Here is a 15476-nt window from a genome sequence, read left to right on the forward strand (position 1 = left end):
AGCCTGCTCTGCCATTCAATAAGTTCATGGCTGAACTGATGTACTCCACATTTCCACCTACCCCCGATAACCTTCCACCTCCTTGCTTATCAAGAATCTATCTACCTCTGCCTTAAAAATATTCAATGGTACGGAGGTGGAGGCAGAAACCCTCAATTCTTTTAAAAGGTACCTGGACATGCATCTGCTGTAACCGGCAAGACTACGGACCAGGTGCTTGAAGGTGGGATTAGTTTGGGCAACTAGTTTTTTTGGCAGACACAGCCACGACGGGTTGAATGGCCTCCTTCTGTGCCGAAATTTTTCTATGGTTCTATGGGAGTAGATGGAGGGGTTGGGAGTGGTGGTACTGGAATTAGGGAGCACTCAGAGGGCCCTGGGATCTGGGAGTACTGGGGGAGAGGGCATCTGTGAGCACTGGAAAAGGATCCCAGCATGTCGGATTAAAAGGGCTGGGTGGGAATTCTTGAGTCCAGGAAGACTGGAAGTCTGCTACAGAGGCGACCAAAGATCTTACATGCTCCATTGGTGCCTGCAAAGAAGAAAAAACTTCCAGAAATGAGCGCTATAGACTCAAGAGTCATTTCAGAGATTGCATGTAGATATGATGCTCCTCCAGCCTCCTCCTTTTCACAGTGCCCGTGAGTTCTGGGTCCCACAAACCCAAAACCATAGGCAGGCTTCTCAGGGAAGGAACATATAGGAACAGGAGTAGGTTGTTCAGACCCTCAAGCTTGTTCTGCTTTTCAATCAGCTCAGGATGATCTGTCCATCGGCTCCATTTACCTGCCTTTGATCCATATCCCTTGATAATCTTATCTAGCGAAAAACTGTCGATCTCAGAATGAAGAAGTGCTTCCTGATTTTACTCCTGAATGGCCTACGTCTAATTAAGATTATTCCACCTTGTGCTGGATTCTCCACCAGAATGGGGAGCAGAATACTTCCCTATGACTCTCACAACCTTCTCTTCATGGGACTAGAGTTGTTTCACAGTGAATACGCCCCTTCCATTGGCATGTCTCTCAAAGGCAATGTTCGTTAATACCTTCTCCAAGATTGAGTAAATTAGGGGAAGGCTAGCGATTGAGGAGTGTGTGTTAAGTAGCATGGGAAAGCTGAAGTAAGAGATGTCTGATATCAGTCTGTCAGTGGAGGAGGGGGTTGAGGTTCTACATACAAGTAACTGCTGTTGTGAGAGCTGGGTATCCATAGTGCAAGATGGCAAATTAAACCCTCTACCTTAACCAGAGTTCATTGTAAAGGGATTGTTCCTTTAAGAGAGCAAGGAATGTGTAATTGCCCTTTTTCAGCACTGTTCTATAATCCATGGCGAAGAGAGTTGGCACTCAGTGTCAGTGCCACACCCTCCAGGTGGCAAGAGTGAGATTCCTGACAATTTTGCTGACATGGGCACACAACAGTTTGTTTCCCCTTAAGTCTATCGCCTCCAATGGAGCTCGGAGATCAGAGTCTGTAACATTTTGGAATCTTCTATGCCTGGATGCCATGCCCTGCTACCTTGTTTTGCTGCTTGTTCAAGTAATTCCTGCTGTAGAAATTTTGAAAAGTATGAGAAAATGATTGATGAGATGTGCAGTGAGGTTATCTGTTGATGTATGTCTCCATGGCACTTGCAGCCCTCCAGTACATGATTCTGCTGACCATTCTTAATGTGAACATGACAATAAGAGCTGGCAGGGTATTTTATTACATGGCATCACAACCAAGCCAAATCCTATCCTTTTCCAATATCAACATGCAACACTTTTCAGTAGAAGCACAAGTGGGAACTCTGCTCTGTAGCCATGGGCTACTGAAACACAGAGTGCCAATTAAGGTCAGGTAACAGGACAGATTGGTAATTGAGACTTCCTGTTTGAATGGCTCAGCCTCAAACCAGATAGTACATTTACCAAACAATCCTGAGGAATTGAGTTTTTTTCTAAACTAATATTAATTTTCTTCTTCCACTTTTTAGATTTCCTGACTATCCACCAGTTTCTGCTTTTACTATCACCTCTAAAATTATGGAAACCCTTATGTCTGGTGCCTGATCTCCATCCAACACCTTACTCTATAGCACAACTAAAACGAGTGAACTTAACTGCATGAAAATCTGGACATTAACCCAGGTCTGTGACAGGAGCACCAAATACTGATTTTAAAAAATGAGTTTATGGGATGTGGGCGTCGTTGGCCAGGCCAGCATTTATTGCCCATCCCTAATTGCCCTTGAGAAGGTGGTGGTGAGCTGCCAAATGACCAATAATTACATCATAATTAATGGTTTGAAATATTTAAAGCTTGTCATCTTTTTCTTACGCGAGTATCAAAGCTTTCTTTTCAACACTATTTCAGAAATCATGCCCTTTATTAGCTATTAGCTGTCATTACTATCATGTCAACGACATTGTTATTTGCTTGCGAAAAACAATTGTAAGTAACTTCCCTTTCTCCGTTACACGATCACTGACATTAATCTGTTGCTACTCTCTGGACCAATCTCTACATCTTTCAAAACCACTGTCACTCATCAAAAAACATATTTTCAACTCCTCCATACTTTTTAATTATTGCCCCATCTCCAACATTCCCTTTCTGAATTCCTGGAAGATGCTTTTACTTTGCAACAATGCACCCACCTCTTTCAACACTGTCTGTTCAAAGCACTCCAATCAAGCTTCTGTGCCACTTACAACATTGGTCACATTCATCAGTGACATCTTATTTGACTGCTCATGATCCCTCCTTGACCTCTGCCCCAACCATGTTAACACTGTTGATAATTCTGCTCGCATCAAACATCTCTCCTCTACAGTCCACCTCTGTGGTATTGTTCTTTGCTTATGGCACTCTGCCACACCATTGATATTAGATCACCTCAAATGGTTTTTTCTATTGAACTTATATGATTACCTCTGGAGTGCGACTGGGTTCCATCCTTAGCCCCCTCCTCTTCATCATTTACATGACACCCCTTAGCAATAATATTGGGTGTGTGGAGTCAATTTTTTTTTGGTGACACCCAGCCATTTTTATACTACATCTTTTGAGCCCATGGCTATTGCAACATCTTCAGTTACTTTTCAGATATTAAGACCTGGTTGAATCAAAACTTAATCCAGCTTAATGTTAGCAAATCCAAAGCTATCCTCTTTGGCCTCTACAGACAACACTGTTTCCCCAGCTGTCACCTACGGGCCAGACTGGAGCTGTGGAACCTTGAATGAGTGCTTCATTCCAAGTCCGGCTTCCTCGTTACATCCAATCAATCATCAAGTCTGCTTTCTTTTACCTCTCCCATGTTTCCCACCTCCATCCTAGTGCTGCTCTTTCTTTCCAAACACCTAACCCACAATGTTATCTGTAGTTGAATTTCTCCAACTTCTTCCTGCTTTAACCATTTATAAACTACAGGTCATCCAGAATGCCTGTGTCCTCACCTGAACTACTGTCTCCATTTCTAATATTTCTGTCCTTAGCAAACTCCACTGGTTTCCCGTATCCTAGCGAATCATTTTTCTTGACCATTCCTTCAAATCGCCTCAGGGCTTCACCACTCCCTAACTTCATGATCTCTTCTGACACCCTCTGGTCCGACAATACCTAGCTGCTTCTCATTCCTCACTTTTTGAATTCCACGATTGGTAGCTACTCCCTCAGTCACATTGCCCCTGCCCTGGAACTCTCTACCTCAACATTTCTAATTTTCCAGCTCCATCTCTCCCCTCAAAAACCTCCTAAAACACCATCAACCATGTTTTTCCTCCTCCTGATCCTATTGCCTTTCCTGTGCCCCCACCACATAACATCCTCTGCACTATAAAGCACTCAAAGACATCTCCCTGTAAGTAATGTGCACTATAGAAATCAGAGTTCTTGTTGAATGGAAGGGAAGAAGCAGATCACTGTCTGAACAATAACTTATAAACAAGAACATGGAACAATTGTAAATATTTTAAACCCACACTCTGGCAGCTGCTGGACTAGAAAACGTCTTTCCCATATATATCACAAATCGTTTATTTGAGGGATAGCTTTAATAAAGATCCCATTAAAAGAAACCAACAGCTTCAGATAGCTGTAGGGTAGACAGCAAATAGGTGGCAAAACACTTCTGATGCACAAATAAGTAGAAGCAGAAGAAAATTCACACATGGCAACAAAAAGAAACAAATTCAACACATTCAAATCTTGTTGAACTTCCTTACGACTGCTTTTTAAAAAAAAGTACAGTATATAACTGAACATTTCCGTTAAGTGAAATAAAAATTTAGATTAAAAAAAAACATCTGCCACCATCATATTCAATGCTGTTAACTAAGTATTTATCTGTTGGCTCCTGTTCAGCAATTACAGTTCTGTGGCTGAAATAAAAATGTTGGTATATTTACAGATGAAGTAACATCATCTTACTACAGCAAGTTAAAATGCAAGCATGAAGCAATTCACATTTCAGCAAATCCCTTATTACAAATAAAGGTTTACGAGAAATTTGATAACTAAAACTTCTTGTACATTTATTGCATGTGAGTAAAATGTATCCAACAGTTAAATGAACATCATTTGCCGCAGAAACAACAATGTTAGACAGTGAATTTACAATGAGGAGGAAGGAAGCATCAGGATTGTGGCTTTTCTAAGGAAGACTTTATAACTCAATATTGACTAAATTCCCCATTGTATGTTCTGCTTAACACGTATGAATAATGTAATATTAAAATAAATTATTATTTAAATATTAGTCTCTATGGGACTATTAAATATTGAGGTCATATTAATTCTTACTGCAATAACATGGCATTCAACTCTTTCTTCTCCTTCAGCAGTGACTGTCAGTGTTTTGATTTCAAGTTTTTAAAATGATATTAAAATAAATTGATAGATCTCTTGTGGCTTTGCTTACGGTTAACCCCCCGATCTGAAATACAGTTTTGCACATTTCCCATAATCTCACTGCAGCCTGAATGTGGGAGTGAATTGCTCTTTATTGTAATACAGCAAATTTCCTGAAGCAATACATCATGTGACTGACGCTAAATAAATATATATATATTTATTTATTCATTTATAGGACGTGGGCATCGCTGCTCATCCCTAATTGCCCTTGAGAAGGCAGTGGTGAGCTGCTATCTGGAACTGCACACCTTACTGATACAGAAAGATATGTTTCACAAATATAATTGTAATTCAAGTTACGTAGCAACTTACAACGCTTAGTATGCAAGTAAACATCATCCCTCCACAAAATCCCTTATTCTTGGATACTTACATTATAAAATATTTACTTTTTACACCACCCTTTAGTGGAGTTACAGTATTTGCATAATTATTGTTATTTATTTATTTTTCTCTTTTGTTCTCCCCCATTCACTGATTGCAAACTGCTCTCAGCCTCAATAAAATTGTTGGAAAATCTTTCAAGTCGTACCATTCTCTTCTAAATGCAAATTCAATGGCCGGAATTCACCCCCACACCACCCCACCCCACCCGCCCTCCCCGGAGGCAGTGGAGGAGGCATAAAATCGTGGGTGGGATGACGGCGTGCCCAATGCCTACCTGCCCCGGCTGGTATTTTACCAGCAGCGAGGAAGGTGGCAGGCGGCGTGCCTGCCCTTCGGCCCATTGTGGCCCTTAGGTGGCAAATTAATGGCTGCTTAACGGCCTCTTCCCACCATTGCTGATACTTTACCAGCAGCGATTGGGCACTTGGCCACTTGGGGAGGCTGTCCTGTTAAACGCAGCGGTCTCCTTGTGGGCTGGGGGCTCCCTCCTGATCGGGCACCCTGTACCCCAGGGAGCGCCCCGCCAATGGCATGGGCTGCCCCCTGTGGAACACCTATGCCCCCGCCCACCCCCCCACCTCCCCAACCCACACCAGGGCCTGGCTGATTAGCCCCGACACCATTTACCTTCTTCTCTGGCTTCCATCACTGGCTGGGTCCATGGACTGCTGCAGTCCCAGCAGTGGCCACCACTCCCAGTGGTGCTATTGGGACTGAAGAGCTGCCAGCCCTCAGATTGGCCAGCAGCTCTTGGAGGTGGGGCATCCTACCTTAGAAGAGCAGAAGCCACAACTGCAGGCAGGTAATTGCCTGAGGTCCATGAAATATGGTTGTGGCCTCTAGGGCCAGCGGAAAGGTGCCCTCGTTCTCCAGTCGGTGGACAGGGCCACCGCCACTTCATAAAATCCCAGCCAATATTAAATACTCAAATTCCTCAGCAACGAGACCTACTTGTGAAAGATATGAGGAATGTACATAAATATATAAATTTGATAGCATTTGAGAATGGATGCAGGGGTCACGATGTGTGATAAACCCGCATTCGTTGACTGCAATGTAGGCAGCACGCCAACTACATGCTTCATTTCAATGATTTCAGCGTCAGCCAGCATGAAATGCACAGCTGATTGGCTGGATATATCAGCAGGAGGACAATATCATGAGTGGCTAGCACCACTCAAAGCTAGCCGGTACTGCTTAAAGCTGGCTGGCACCTCTTAAAGGGGAGAAGCACTGGGGCTTTAGCAGGTGCTGGCAGTCATGCAGGAAGTGACTCTGAACTGGGAAACAGTGAAGAATGGCACAACATTGGAGGGTGTGAAGATATCTGGACACTGCACTGCAGATCTGGTTGGAGATGGAAAGGAGGAGAGACGTCCTATATCCGCAGGGAGCCAGGAGGCCCTCCAGAGACATGCTCAGAAGGCAGTGGTAGTAGGTAGCCATGAGGGTCAATGCCAAGAGTCAATGCCGAGGACCTGGATGCAGAGCCACAAGATGTTCAATGGCTTCATACCGGTGGACAAAATCTGTGACTGCATCTGTAATACCCTAATGACTGCACCACTAGCCTCAGATACTGCTCAATTCACCATACCCCCAATACTCACCTTCCTACAATCTCCAGCAATCAGAACTCATACCTAACATTCATATGCTTAACATTCCCTTCACACACTTAGCACTGCTGCAAGCCTCACACCCTCATCTCACGGATTCAAACACTGCCAGCTATTCAACCATGAGCGCCACATCACCCAAACAGTTTCCATGATACTCACTGACACATTTCCTTCTCCCTTGCAGGACAAGATGATGCGCGAGCACAGGGGAACAAGCATGCCTGCATGTCCTAACACCTATGGACGAGCTAGTGCTGGCCATTATCGCAATGGCAGTGACCAGCGATGGTGGTGAAACCATTGTAGATGATAGTATCCTTCTTCTCACAACACATAACCAGACTGATTCCTGGGATGGCAGGACTGACGTATGAGGAGAGATTGAGTTAGTTAGGATTATATTCGCTGGAGTTCAGAAGAGTGAGGGGGGATCTCATAGAAACCTATAAAATTCTAACAGGACTAGACAGGGTAGATGCAGGAATGATGTCCTGGGGGAGTCCAGAACCAGGGGTCATAGTCTAAGGATACGGGGTAAACCTTTCAGGACTGAGATGAGGAGAAATGTCTTCACCCAGAGAGTGGTGAAGCTGTGAAATTCGCTACCACAGAAAGCAGTTGAGGCCAAAACATTGTATGTTTCCAATAAGGAGTTAGATATCGCTGTTAGGTTTAAAGGGATCAAAGGATATGGGGCGAAAGCGGGAACAGGTTACTGAGTTGGATGATCAGCCATGATCATAATGAATGGTGGAGCAGGCTCGAAGGGCTGAATAGCCCACTCCTGCTCGTATTTTCTATGTTTCTATGTTTCAAACACCTCTCCTTCATGCCCCACACTCTTCTGATTTACAAGTTGCAGATGGTGTAAGCACGCACCTCTTACTTTCCCCTCCACTCTACCCGGAACCCTACCCTTGTTCCTTTCTCTTTTCAGATACCCAAGAAGTACAACCTGATCAGACGGTGGAGGAAAAGCAAGAAGACATTGATGAAGAAGGCACACTGTCACAATTTCACACTCACAGCCACTAGCTTAGATACTGACACTATGTGTAATTTAGAGGATAGCAGACAGGCAGGATCTGCATGTGGCGAGACACTGGGTATATGTGGGATTGCAGCCAGGCTAGTGGGAAAGGGTGGCGCAGGAGCCAGCTTACCAGAGGGGGAAGTCATACACCAGTTCTGCTGTAGAGGAATCAGATGAGCAATTTGCTGGGGCAGCCTACAGGAGAAGGATGATGCATATGCACAACAAAATGCTTGGGAAATCTGCAAGAAAGCCTGTGGTCAATGTCAAAGAGGATAGAGGAGTTTGGCACCAACTTGGCACAGGGCTTTGGGCAGAACTTGAAGCAATGAAGTGGCGGCTAACTCTAGTCACACACAAATGGACCCAGCCATGATGTAATGTCTGATGGCCAACGTCACATCTTCTATTACAGCACAACCCAATGTCTGAGTGCTGCATTGGAAGCTCAGACTGTTGTCATACAAGGTCAACTGGCTGCCTTGCAGCCATGCAAACTCAGACTGCTGCCAACATCGCATGGATTACAGTGTGAAAAGGAGCTTGCAGGGTCTCACAACAGTCCAGCAGTCTGTCTTCCAACAGATTTCTAGGATTGCTGAGGTGCTGCCCTGGGGTAGTGGCAGTGACTCCATGGAGCAAAGAATTGTTGTCCTCTTTCAGAAAGGCAGCATTAACCACCTCCACTGCTACTCTGCCATTGAACCTGCTTTTGCCTGTCAGCCAGCCAGCCCATTTTACTGCTGTTCATGCCAAGATGGTGTAGTCTGCAACTGGGCTCGAGGTTGTCCTCCAAGGTCATCTGCTGTCTCCTCCAGTGAAGCTCAGCAGCCTTCCACCAGCCATGCTGCAGCCACTGCGGTAGCACTGCATAGCAGAACTAGGACAGACAACTGGAGGATAATTAGGAGGCGCCTCCGGGAAAATAGCTCCGCCGGTTTGGCTCCTGGCAAGTGCGGACTAGGGACCCCCATTTGGTCCCAATGTCGGGGTCCCGAAGTCTGCAGGAAAATCCTGCCCAGAATTATCACATACACAGAATATTTTACAAAATATTAAAAACATACTCAAAGTCATGGCTTCAACAGCTTCCCACCCCACTCCAAAAATATCATGACAGCCGACAAGGCTTTTGAATACATTTGCCACCAGATACACCCTCCCCTAGCTCAAGATCTGTGCCAGAACCCAGTCACTTGACTCCCCACATTAGAAGGCCTGATATGAGGGCTTAATTTCAAATAAAATCTACATGCATAGGAGACCCCCTTAGACATAAAGGTTACTGTTCCAAGTCCCACACAAGTCTGCATGGTGTAATTGCTATATTAGAATTTAATCAATCAATGGAGGATCTGAAAGTTTGGGAGGACAAGCCTTAGAAGAAGCAAGATCTAACAGAAAGAAGAGATTTAGACATGTGAGCAGTTGATGCGATTCACTCATTGAATTTATAACTCAAGATATCGCTTCAGTCCTGGATGCAGTTCAATCTCCCACAAAATGTCTTCTAAATGGGGCAGAAAGGGTCCAAATGGGGTAGAGGAGGAAAGAATCCAGGGGTACAAGTGCACAAATCACTAAAAACAGTGACACAGGTTAATAAGACCATAAAAAAAGCAAAAACAAGCACTGGGGTTCATTTCTGGAGCAATATAATTGAAAAGCAGAGAGGTTATGTTCAAGTTACACAGAACCTTGAGGCACTCGAGAAGGTACAAAAACAATCTGGATGATGATACCAGAACTGAAAGGTTATATCTATTAGGAAAGATTGAACAGGCTGAGGCTCTTTTCTCTTGAAAAGAGAAAGCTGAGAGATGACTTGATAGAGGACTTTAAGATTATGAAAGGGTTTGATAGGGTCAACGTGGAGATGATGTTTCCACTTATGGGAGAGACGAAAACGAGAAGCAATAAATATAAGAGTCACGAATAAATCTGGTCGGGATTTCAGAAGAAACTTCTTTACCCACAGAGTGGTTAGAAAGTAGAACTTGCTACCACAATGGGTAGTTGAGTCAAATAGCAAAGACACATTTAAGGGTAAGTTAAATAAACACATGAGGGAGAAAGGCTATGTTGATAGGATTAGAAGAAGAGGGGCGGGAAAAGGCTCCTATGGAGCATAAACACAAGCATGGACCAGTTGGGCTGAATTGCCTGTTTCTGTGCTGTTCATTCAATGTAATTCTATTTAAGTGGGCACATCTGAGCTGACACTGGCAGAAAAGCCGCAGATTTGGGGTGAGACAGAAACCAGCCCCCATCACTATATGCTCCGTGAATGAAGAAATAACAGCAGAGATAAATTAAATAAAAGAGATGACATGGGGAAATACAGTGAGAAGGTGAATGAGACAGAAGTGCAAATGGGAAGAGAAAGAACAAAACGTAGGCCAGAAATGCTAAACATATTTAATAAGCATCCCAAGCAACAGGGAGAAAACCAAAGTGGGTGCTTTGGGAGTTAAAGAAGAACTTTAAAAGAGGAAATAAAAGAGATCTTTGTGAGGGAGAGAACAAGAGTGAAAAAAGCAGGAAGACATATCCTGTTGGGCAGCAAGAAAAGAGAAATTCCATGGGGGAAGAGGTAAAGAAAAAAAGAGAAAAATACGCTGCTGAGTAAAGAACAAGAGGAGAAATGGAGTGATACCCTGATTTATGCAGCACAAGGAAGAAAAACCGTTGAAAAGGGAAGATCAGATGAATGGAGAAGAGAAAAGGAAACAGAGAGAGAAAAAGAAATGTGTTGAGGGCTGCTATCTCTATCTCCACTGGGAATGAAAGACAGTTGCTGGTAGCATCTTCTCTGATTCACCATAAGCAGAAGATTCACGAGTCTGCAATAATACTGGGATTAAATTAAACAAATAACTTCTTATCCTTTCACCAGCACAAACTCATTTCGCTTTGAACGTTTCAATTTCAGTCTGCACTGCTAACCTGACGTTTTAAATGATTAAAGTGTACCAGAAGCAAATGCAGTTCAATGCATTTGATAAAATAAATTCCTCTACTTAACAGTAAAATTCAGCATTCAGATACAACCGAAGGACTAAAAAGTCACATTGAGAGATTCCACAGAATCAAGTGGTGTGTGAAATAATAAGCAAAGGCTAGTAATGCACACTGAGTTCTTACTCACCTGTAAATATTTGTGAATGTGCCATGAAGCCTGTTTTCCATCATTCACAGACTCTACAGTGGTGTTCGCCAAACCAGCAATGTCACCACCTGCAAACACCCAAGGCTCACTAGTCTGCATGGTCTCCGCATCAATATCCAGGAAGCCCCATCTGTTAAACCTGATGTTGGTCATGGCCTCTTTCACTGTATTAAAGATAATCAGAAAAAATAAGTCAGTGATCTGGAAAATCATGCACAAAGCAAGCCAGGCTGATTTTAAAAAATATGCTCGCCCCCTTCTAATCTAAACCTTGTTAGTATATTTGATGAACCGAGGGAGTGAAGTTGTTGGGAGACTTAGCACAAATCTCAAACTCTATAGAATACATGATGAATAAATTCTACTAGGCAACAGAGTCCTACACGTGTGTACAAATAATTTTTACATAATTTAGTCAGCACTATGACTCTGATTTACTAACAATACATAGCTTGAGCGGAACATCACCAATTAGCTAAAACTACAAGCTAGGAAATCAGAGTTCAGGACATGCTCTCTACTAATATTCACATTCAAATTTCTCTCCAGTGTAAAGTTTTGCCTATCTCATCTGGGATTGAAGAAAGGCTTTTTGAACCAAGAGCAAGATTTTACCACAGCTTTCAGGATCAAATGGGGGTCCAGCACCTGCACTTGCCGGGAGCTAGACGAGCTCGGCAATATTCCCGGAGGCGGCGCTGTCGTCCTATTAAGAATGGCGGGTGGGCAGGCTCCGGATGCTGCCAGTCCAATCAGAGGGCCAGCAGCTCTAAAGCCTCGACAGCCCCACCAGCAGTTTGGGGACCGCAAGGACGCCTCAACATGGAGGCACCTTCAGAAGCATAAAGTCAAATCAACAAATCAGAGGAGGGAAGCCTGAAGGCCCCGTGGATCAGAGGGAAAACCCCACCAGTTGCATCGTTGGGGCCATGCAGAAAATTGCAATGTTTTTAAATTTGTTCCTGGGATGTGGATGAAACTTGGAAAGCTGTAATTATTGCCCATCCTTAGTTTCCCCAAGGACATTAAAGGTCAACTATGGGACTGGAGTCACATGCATGCCAGACCATGTTGGGATGGCAGCCTCCCTTCTCTGAAAGGGCATTAATGAAACAGTTAGATTTTTATGACAATCTGCAGCTTTCAAGGTCATAATTACCTGGAATTAGTCTAAAAATTACCAGATTCATTGATTTCAGTTGAAAAACTTGACATGGGATTCTCACAATCTCTGGATTCCTACTTCAATACCATAACCACCAGACTATGATCAGTCCCAATGTTAATGTATTTAACAGTTATGTCCCATGTATTGACATATGTAAAGGATGATTATTGGGAAGGGAACTGGGAGAACTCCCTGCTCTTCTTTAAATAGTGCCATAGGAACTTTTACAACTACCTAAACAGGCATCAGTTTAATGTCTCCTCCAAAGGATGGCAGCTCCATCAGCAGTCCCTCATTATTATATTTAACTGTGTGGCTAGATTATGTGGTGTTTGAACTCACAACCATCTTACTCAGAGGGGAAAATGCTGCCAAATCAGCCAGTAGACTTGTGGACTAACATTCCAGGAAATGACATAATATAAATGGGATCGAGAAGTAACTAGATAAGTAGAGACAGAAAGATTGATAGAGATAATAAGAAAAAAGGTAGACGGAAGTGAGATCCACTGCTGAGATCCAAGGGGTTTTTTGGTTGAGTTTGTGCAACATTCTTCTGTTAACATTACTTATACACATTTCTGTTGAAGCAAAATAAATGGTTTTATAAATATAAAATGCTGGAAATGCTCAGCTGTGGAGAGAGGAAGCGAGGGTTAATGGTTCAGGCCTATGATCATTTACAAATGACGAAGGGTTTCAGACTTGAAACATTAACCCTATCTTACTCTCTCCACAGATGCTGCCTGATCTGCTGAGTGTATCCAACATTTTCTGTTTTTATTACAGATTTACAGCATGTTTTCTTTCTAAATCATTGGTACGTTTCGAAAAGTACATGAAGGAACTCGTGCTGTACATCAACACATAAATGAGGGCAATTTTAGTTCTATCATCTGAATACATTTGTGAGGATTGTTAACAAAAGATGTTGATGTTGCACTTCTATTCAGGGATCAATACCAACACATGAACTGTAGAAATTCACTGGCAATGGTTACAGATGATTAATGCTACAACAGTTAGTTTGCATAAGATCTGGTTGCACTGCTCCCATCAACAGGACCTGGGAGAATGAGAAGCAGATTGTGTGTCCAATGTATAGTCAAAATAAAGTGTAAGAAAGTGGAAGCATGTTTGACAAGAAAATGGCTAAAGCAATGAGTTAACGGTAACTGCATCCTGTGATTAATGTAGGGATTCACTGCTAAAGTTTAGAGCTGTACTGGGGTTATATTCAAGTCTAGTGAAATAAAAACTGAAAAAGCTGGAAACACTCAGGTCAGGCAGAATCTGTGGAGTGAGGAAGGTAGGTTATATGTTTCAGGTCAACGACCTTTCATCAGAATCCTGCTGAGTGCTTTCCGCAATTGCTGTTTTTGTTTCAGATTCCAGCATCTGATTGCTTTTTCTTCAATCTATGTCTGTGCCTCTTAACCTCAGGGACTACAAAAATAATTCGCAACTTAAAACTAGAATTGTAAAGTAACAATGAACACCTTTCTTAATAAATTTATAGTTCTGCACTGAGTAGAATCAGGCTTTTTATATTAGCATGGAAAATAGAGCTCATATTGGTCCAAAAATCAGGGACTGCCTTATGAGTGGGCAATATGGGCAACTACCCAGGGTGCCATGGTCAACAGGTGTTAAATCAAAAATTCCAAAATTGAAAAAACAATTTTGAAGAAAAGACTTCAGACACAAATGCATATGCAAGCTAATTTTTTTTGATAAAGGTGATTAATCCATGTTATCTCAGATAACATATCTCAAATAACATGACTGTTGTGACTATATTATAAACTACAGGGAAGTTGGGTACGACGGAGATCTCACAATAGCTAAGGAAATACCTGAAAATTGAGATGTTGATCTAGTGTTTAAAGCAGCTCTGTGCACTCTTCGTAAAAAAGCATCAATTCAGCTTTGAATGCAAAGACAATCCAGAGGTCAAGTTTAAAACTGAAATTTTCAACCGGCTTACAGACATAGGGCTGAATTCAGGGCTCCCGTGTCGGGTGTCGTGACTGGGGGGGTTGGGCGGAAGATCACAGCGGCAGCAGTCCGCCGTGGAGGCCGACGCCAGTCTTAGTTGCCAGGCCCAATGTTCTTAGCAGCGGCGAGGCTCCATGGCGCCTCCCGCCCCAGCCCCCCACTCCACCGTCATTGCCGCTCGGCAACGGGACCCAACTTTAAATATTGAAATTAACTTGATGCATACATTTAAATCCAATTCCCCGTGATCTTAGCATCAGATCCAGATCTTCAGTGTAATGGGTGGCACTCAAACGCCTTCACTTTCCCGTCCAGGGAAAGATGGCGCCACCGAGTTGGGGGATCAGAGCATTTTTAGTGTAGTGGTGGGGGGGGAGCAACTCTGCATTTCTAATGTGGGGAGGAGAAGAAAGGGTGACCTCTGCACTTTGTGCAGTTGGCGGGGTGAGAGGTCAACTCAGCAATTTAAGTATTTTGGGCGGTGGGATGGGTGGTGGGTGCAAGGGGGAATGAGGCAACCATTTATTTGCAGTGTATTGTGGGGGGGGGGCAAACATTTATTTTTAGTGTAGTGGGGGGCAACTTTGCATTCTCTGAGCAGGGCTGGCAGCCCTTTAAAAATGGTGCCCGCACCTGTGCAAAGACAGCTGACTCCGTTCAAGTCGTTGCTGAGGCTGCACCCCCCCCCCCCCCCCCCACGTGATTTGGGAGTGGGGGGGGGGGGGGAGGACAGCGACACTACATATTTAAATGAGCCGCCATGTTCAAGATTGCGGCGGCGTGGCAGTGCGTGATGCGGGCCGCCATTTTCTTCCCCACCACTAGTTCTGGTCACCACACTTTAGCGAGGATGTGAGGGTCCTTGAGAGGGTGGGCTGGAAATTTACCAGAATGGTTCCAGGGATGGGGGAATTTTTGTTACAAGGTTAGATTGGAAAAGCTGGGGTTGTTCTCCTTAAAGCCATGGAGATTGAGGGGAGATTTAATAGAAGTGTACAAGATTATGACAGGCATAGATAAGTTCGACAAGGAAAAACTGTTCCTGTTAACTAATGGTACAAGGACTAGGGCACATGGATTAAAGGTTTTGGGCAAGAGATGCAGGGGGAATGTGAGGGAGAACTTTTTTACACAGTGAGTGGTAATGACCTGAAACTCGCTGCCCACAAGGGTGATGGAAGTCGAGACAATCAATTA

The 15476-nt window shown here is 43.6% G+C and overlaps 1 protein-coding gene across 4 annotated transcripts in view; it reads right to left on the reverse strand.

Annotated features, from left to right (window-relative positions):
- Positions 1–15476, reverse strand: part of LOC137372719 (dihydropyrimidine dehydrogenase [NADP(+)]-like) — an 823566-nt gene that overhangs the window by 336455 nt on the left and 471635 nt on the right. For all 4 annotated transcript variants that reach the window (XM_068036861.1, XM_068036859.1, XM_068036862.1 and 1 more), the window contains exon 12: positions 11093–11277. In XM_068036861.1, the coding sequence (XP_067892962.1) occupies positions 11093–11277 (185 nt within the window). The remainder of the gene's footprint in view (positions 1–11092; positions 11278–15476) is intronic.

The sequence above is a fragment of the Heterodontus francisci genome, chromosome 8, assembly GCF_036365525.1.
Source record: "Heterodontus francisci isolate sHetFra1 chromosome 8, sHetFra1.hap1, whole genome shotgun sequence".
NCBI classification, from domain to species: Eukaryota; Metazoa; Chordata; class Chondrichthyes; order Heterodontiformes; family Heterodontidae; genus Heterodontus; species Heterodontus francisci.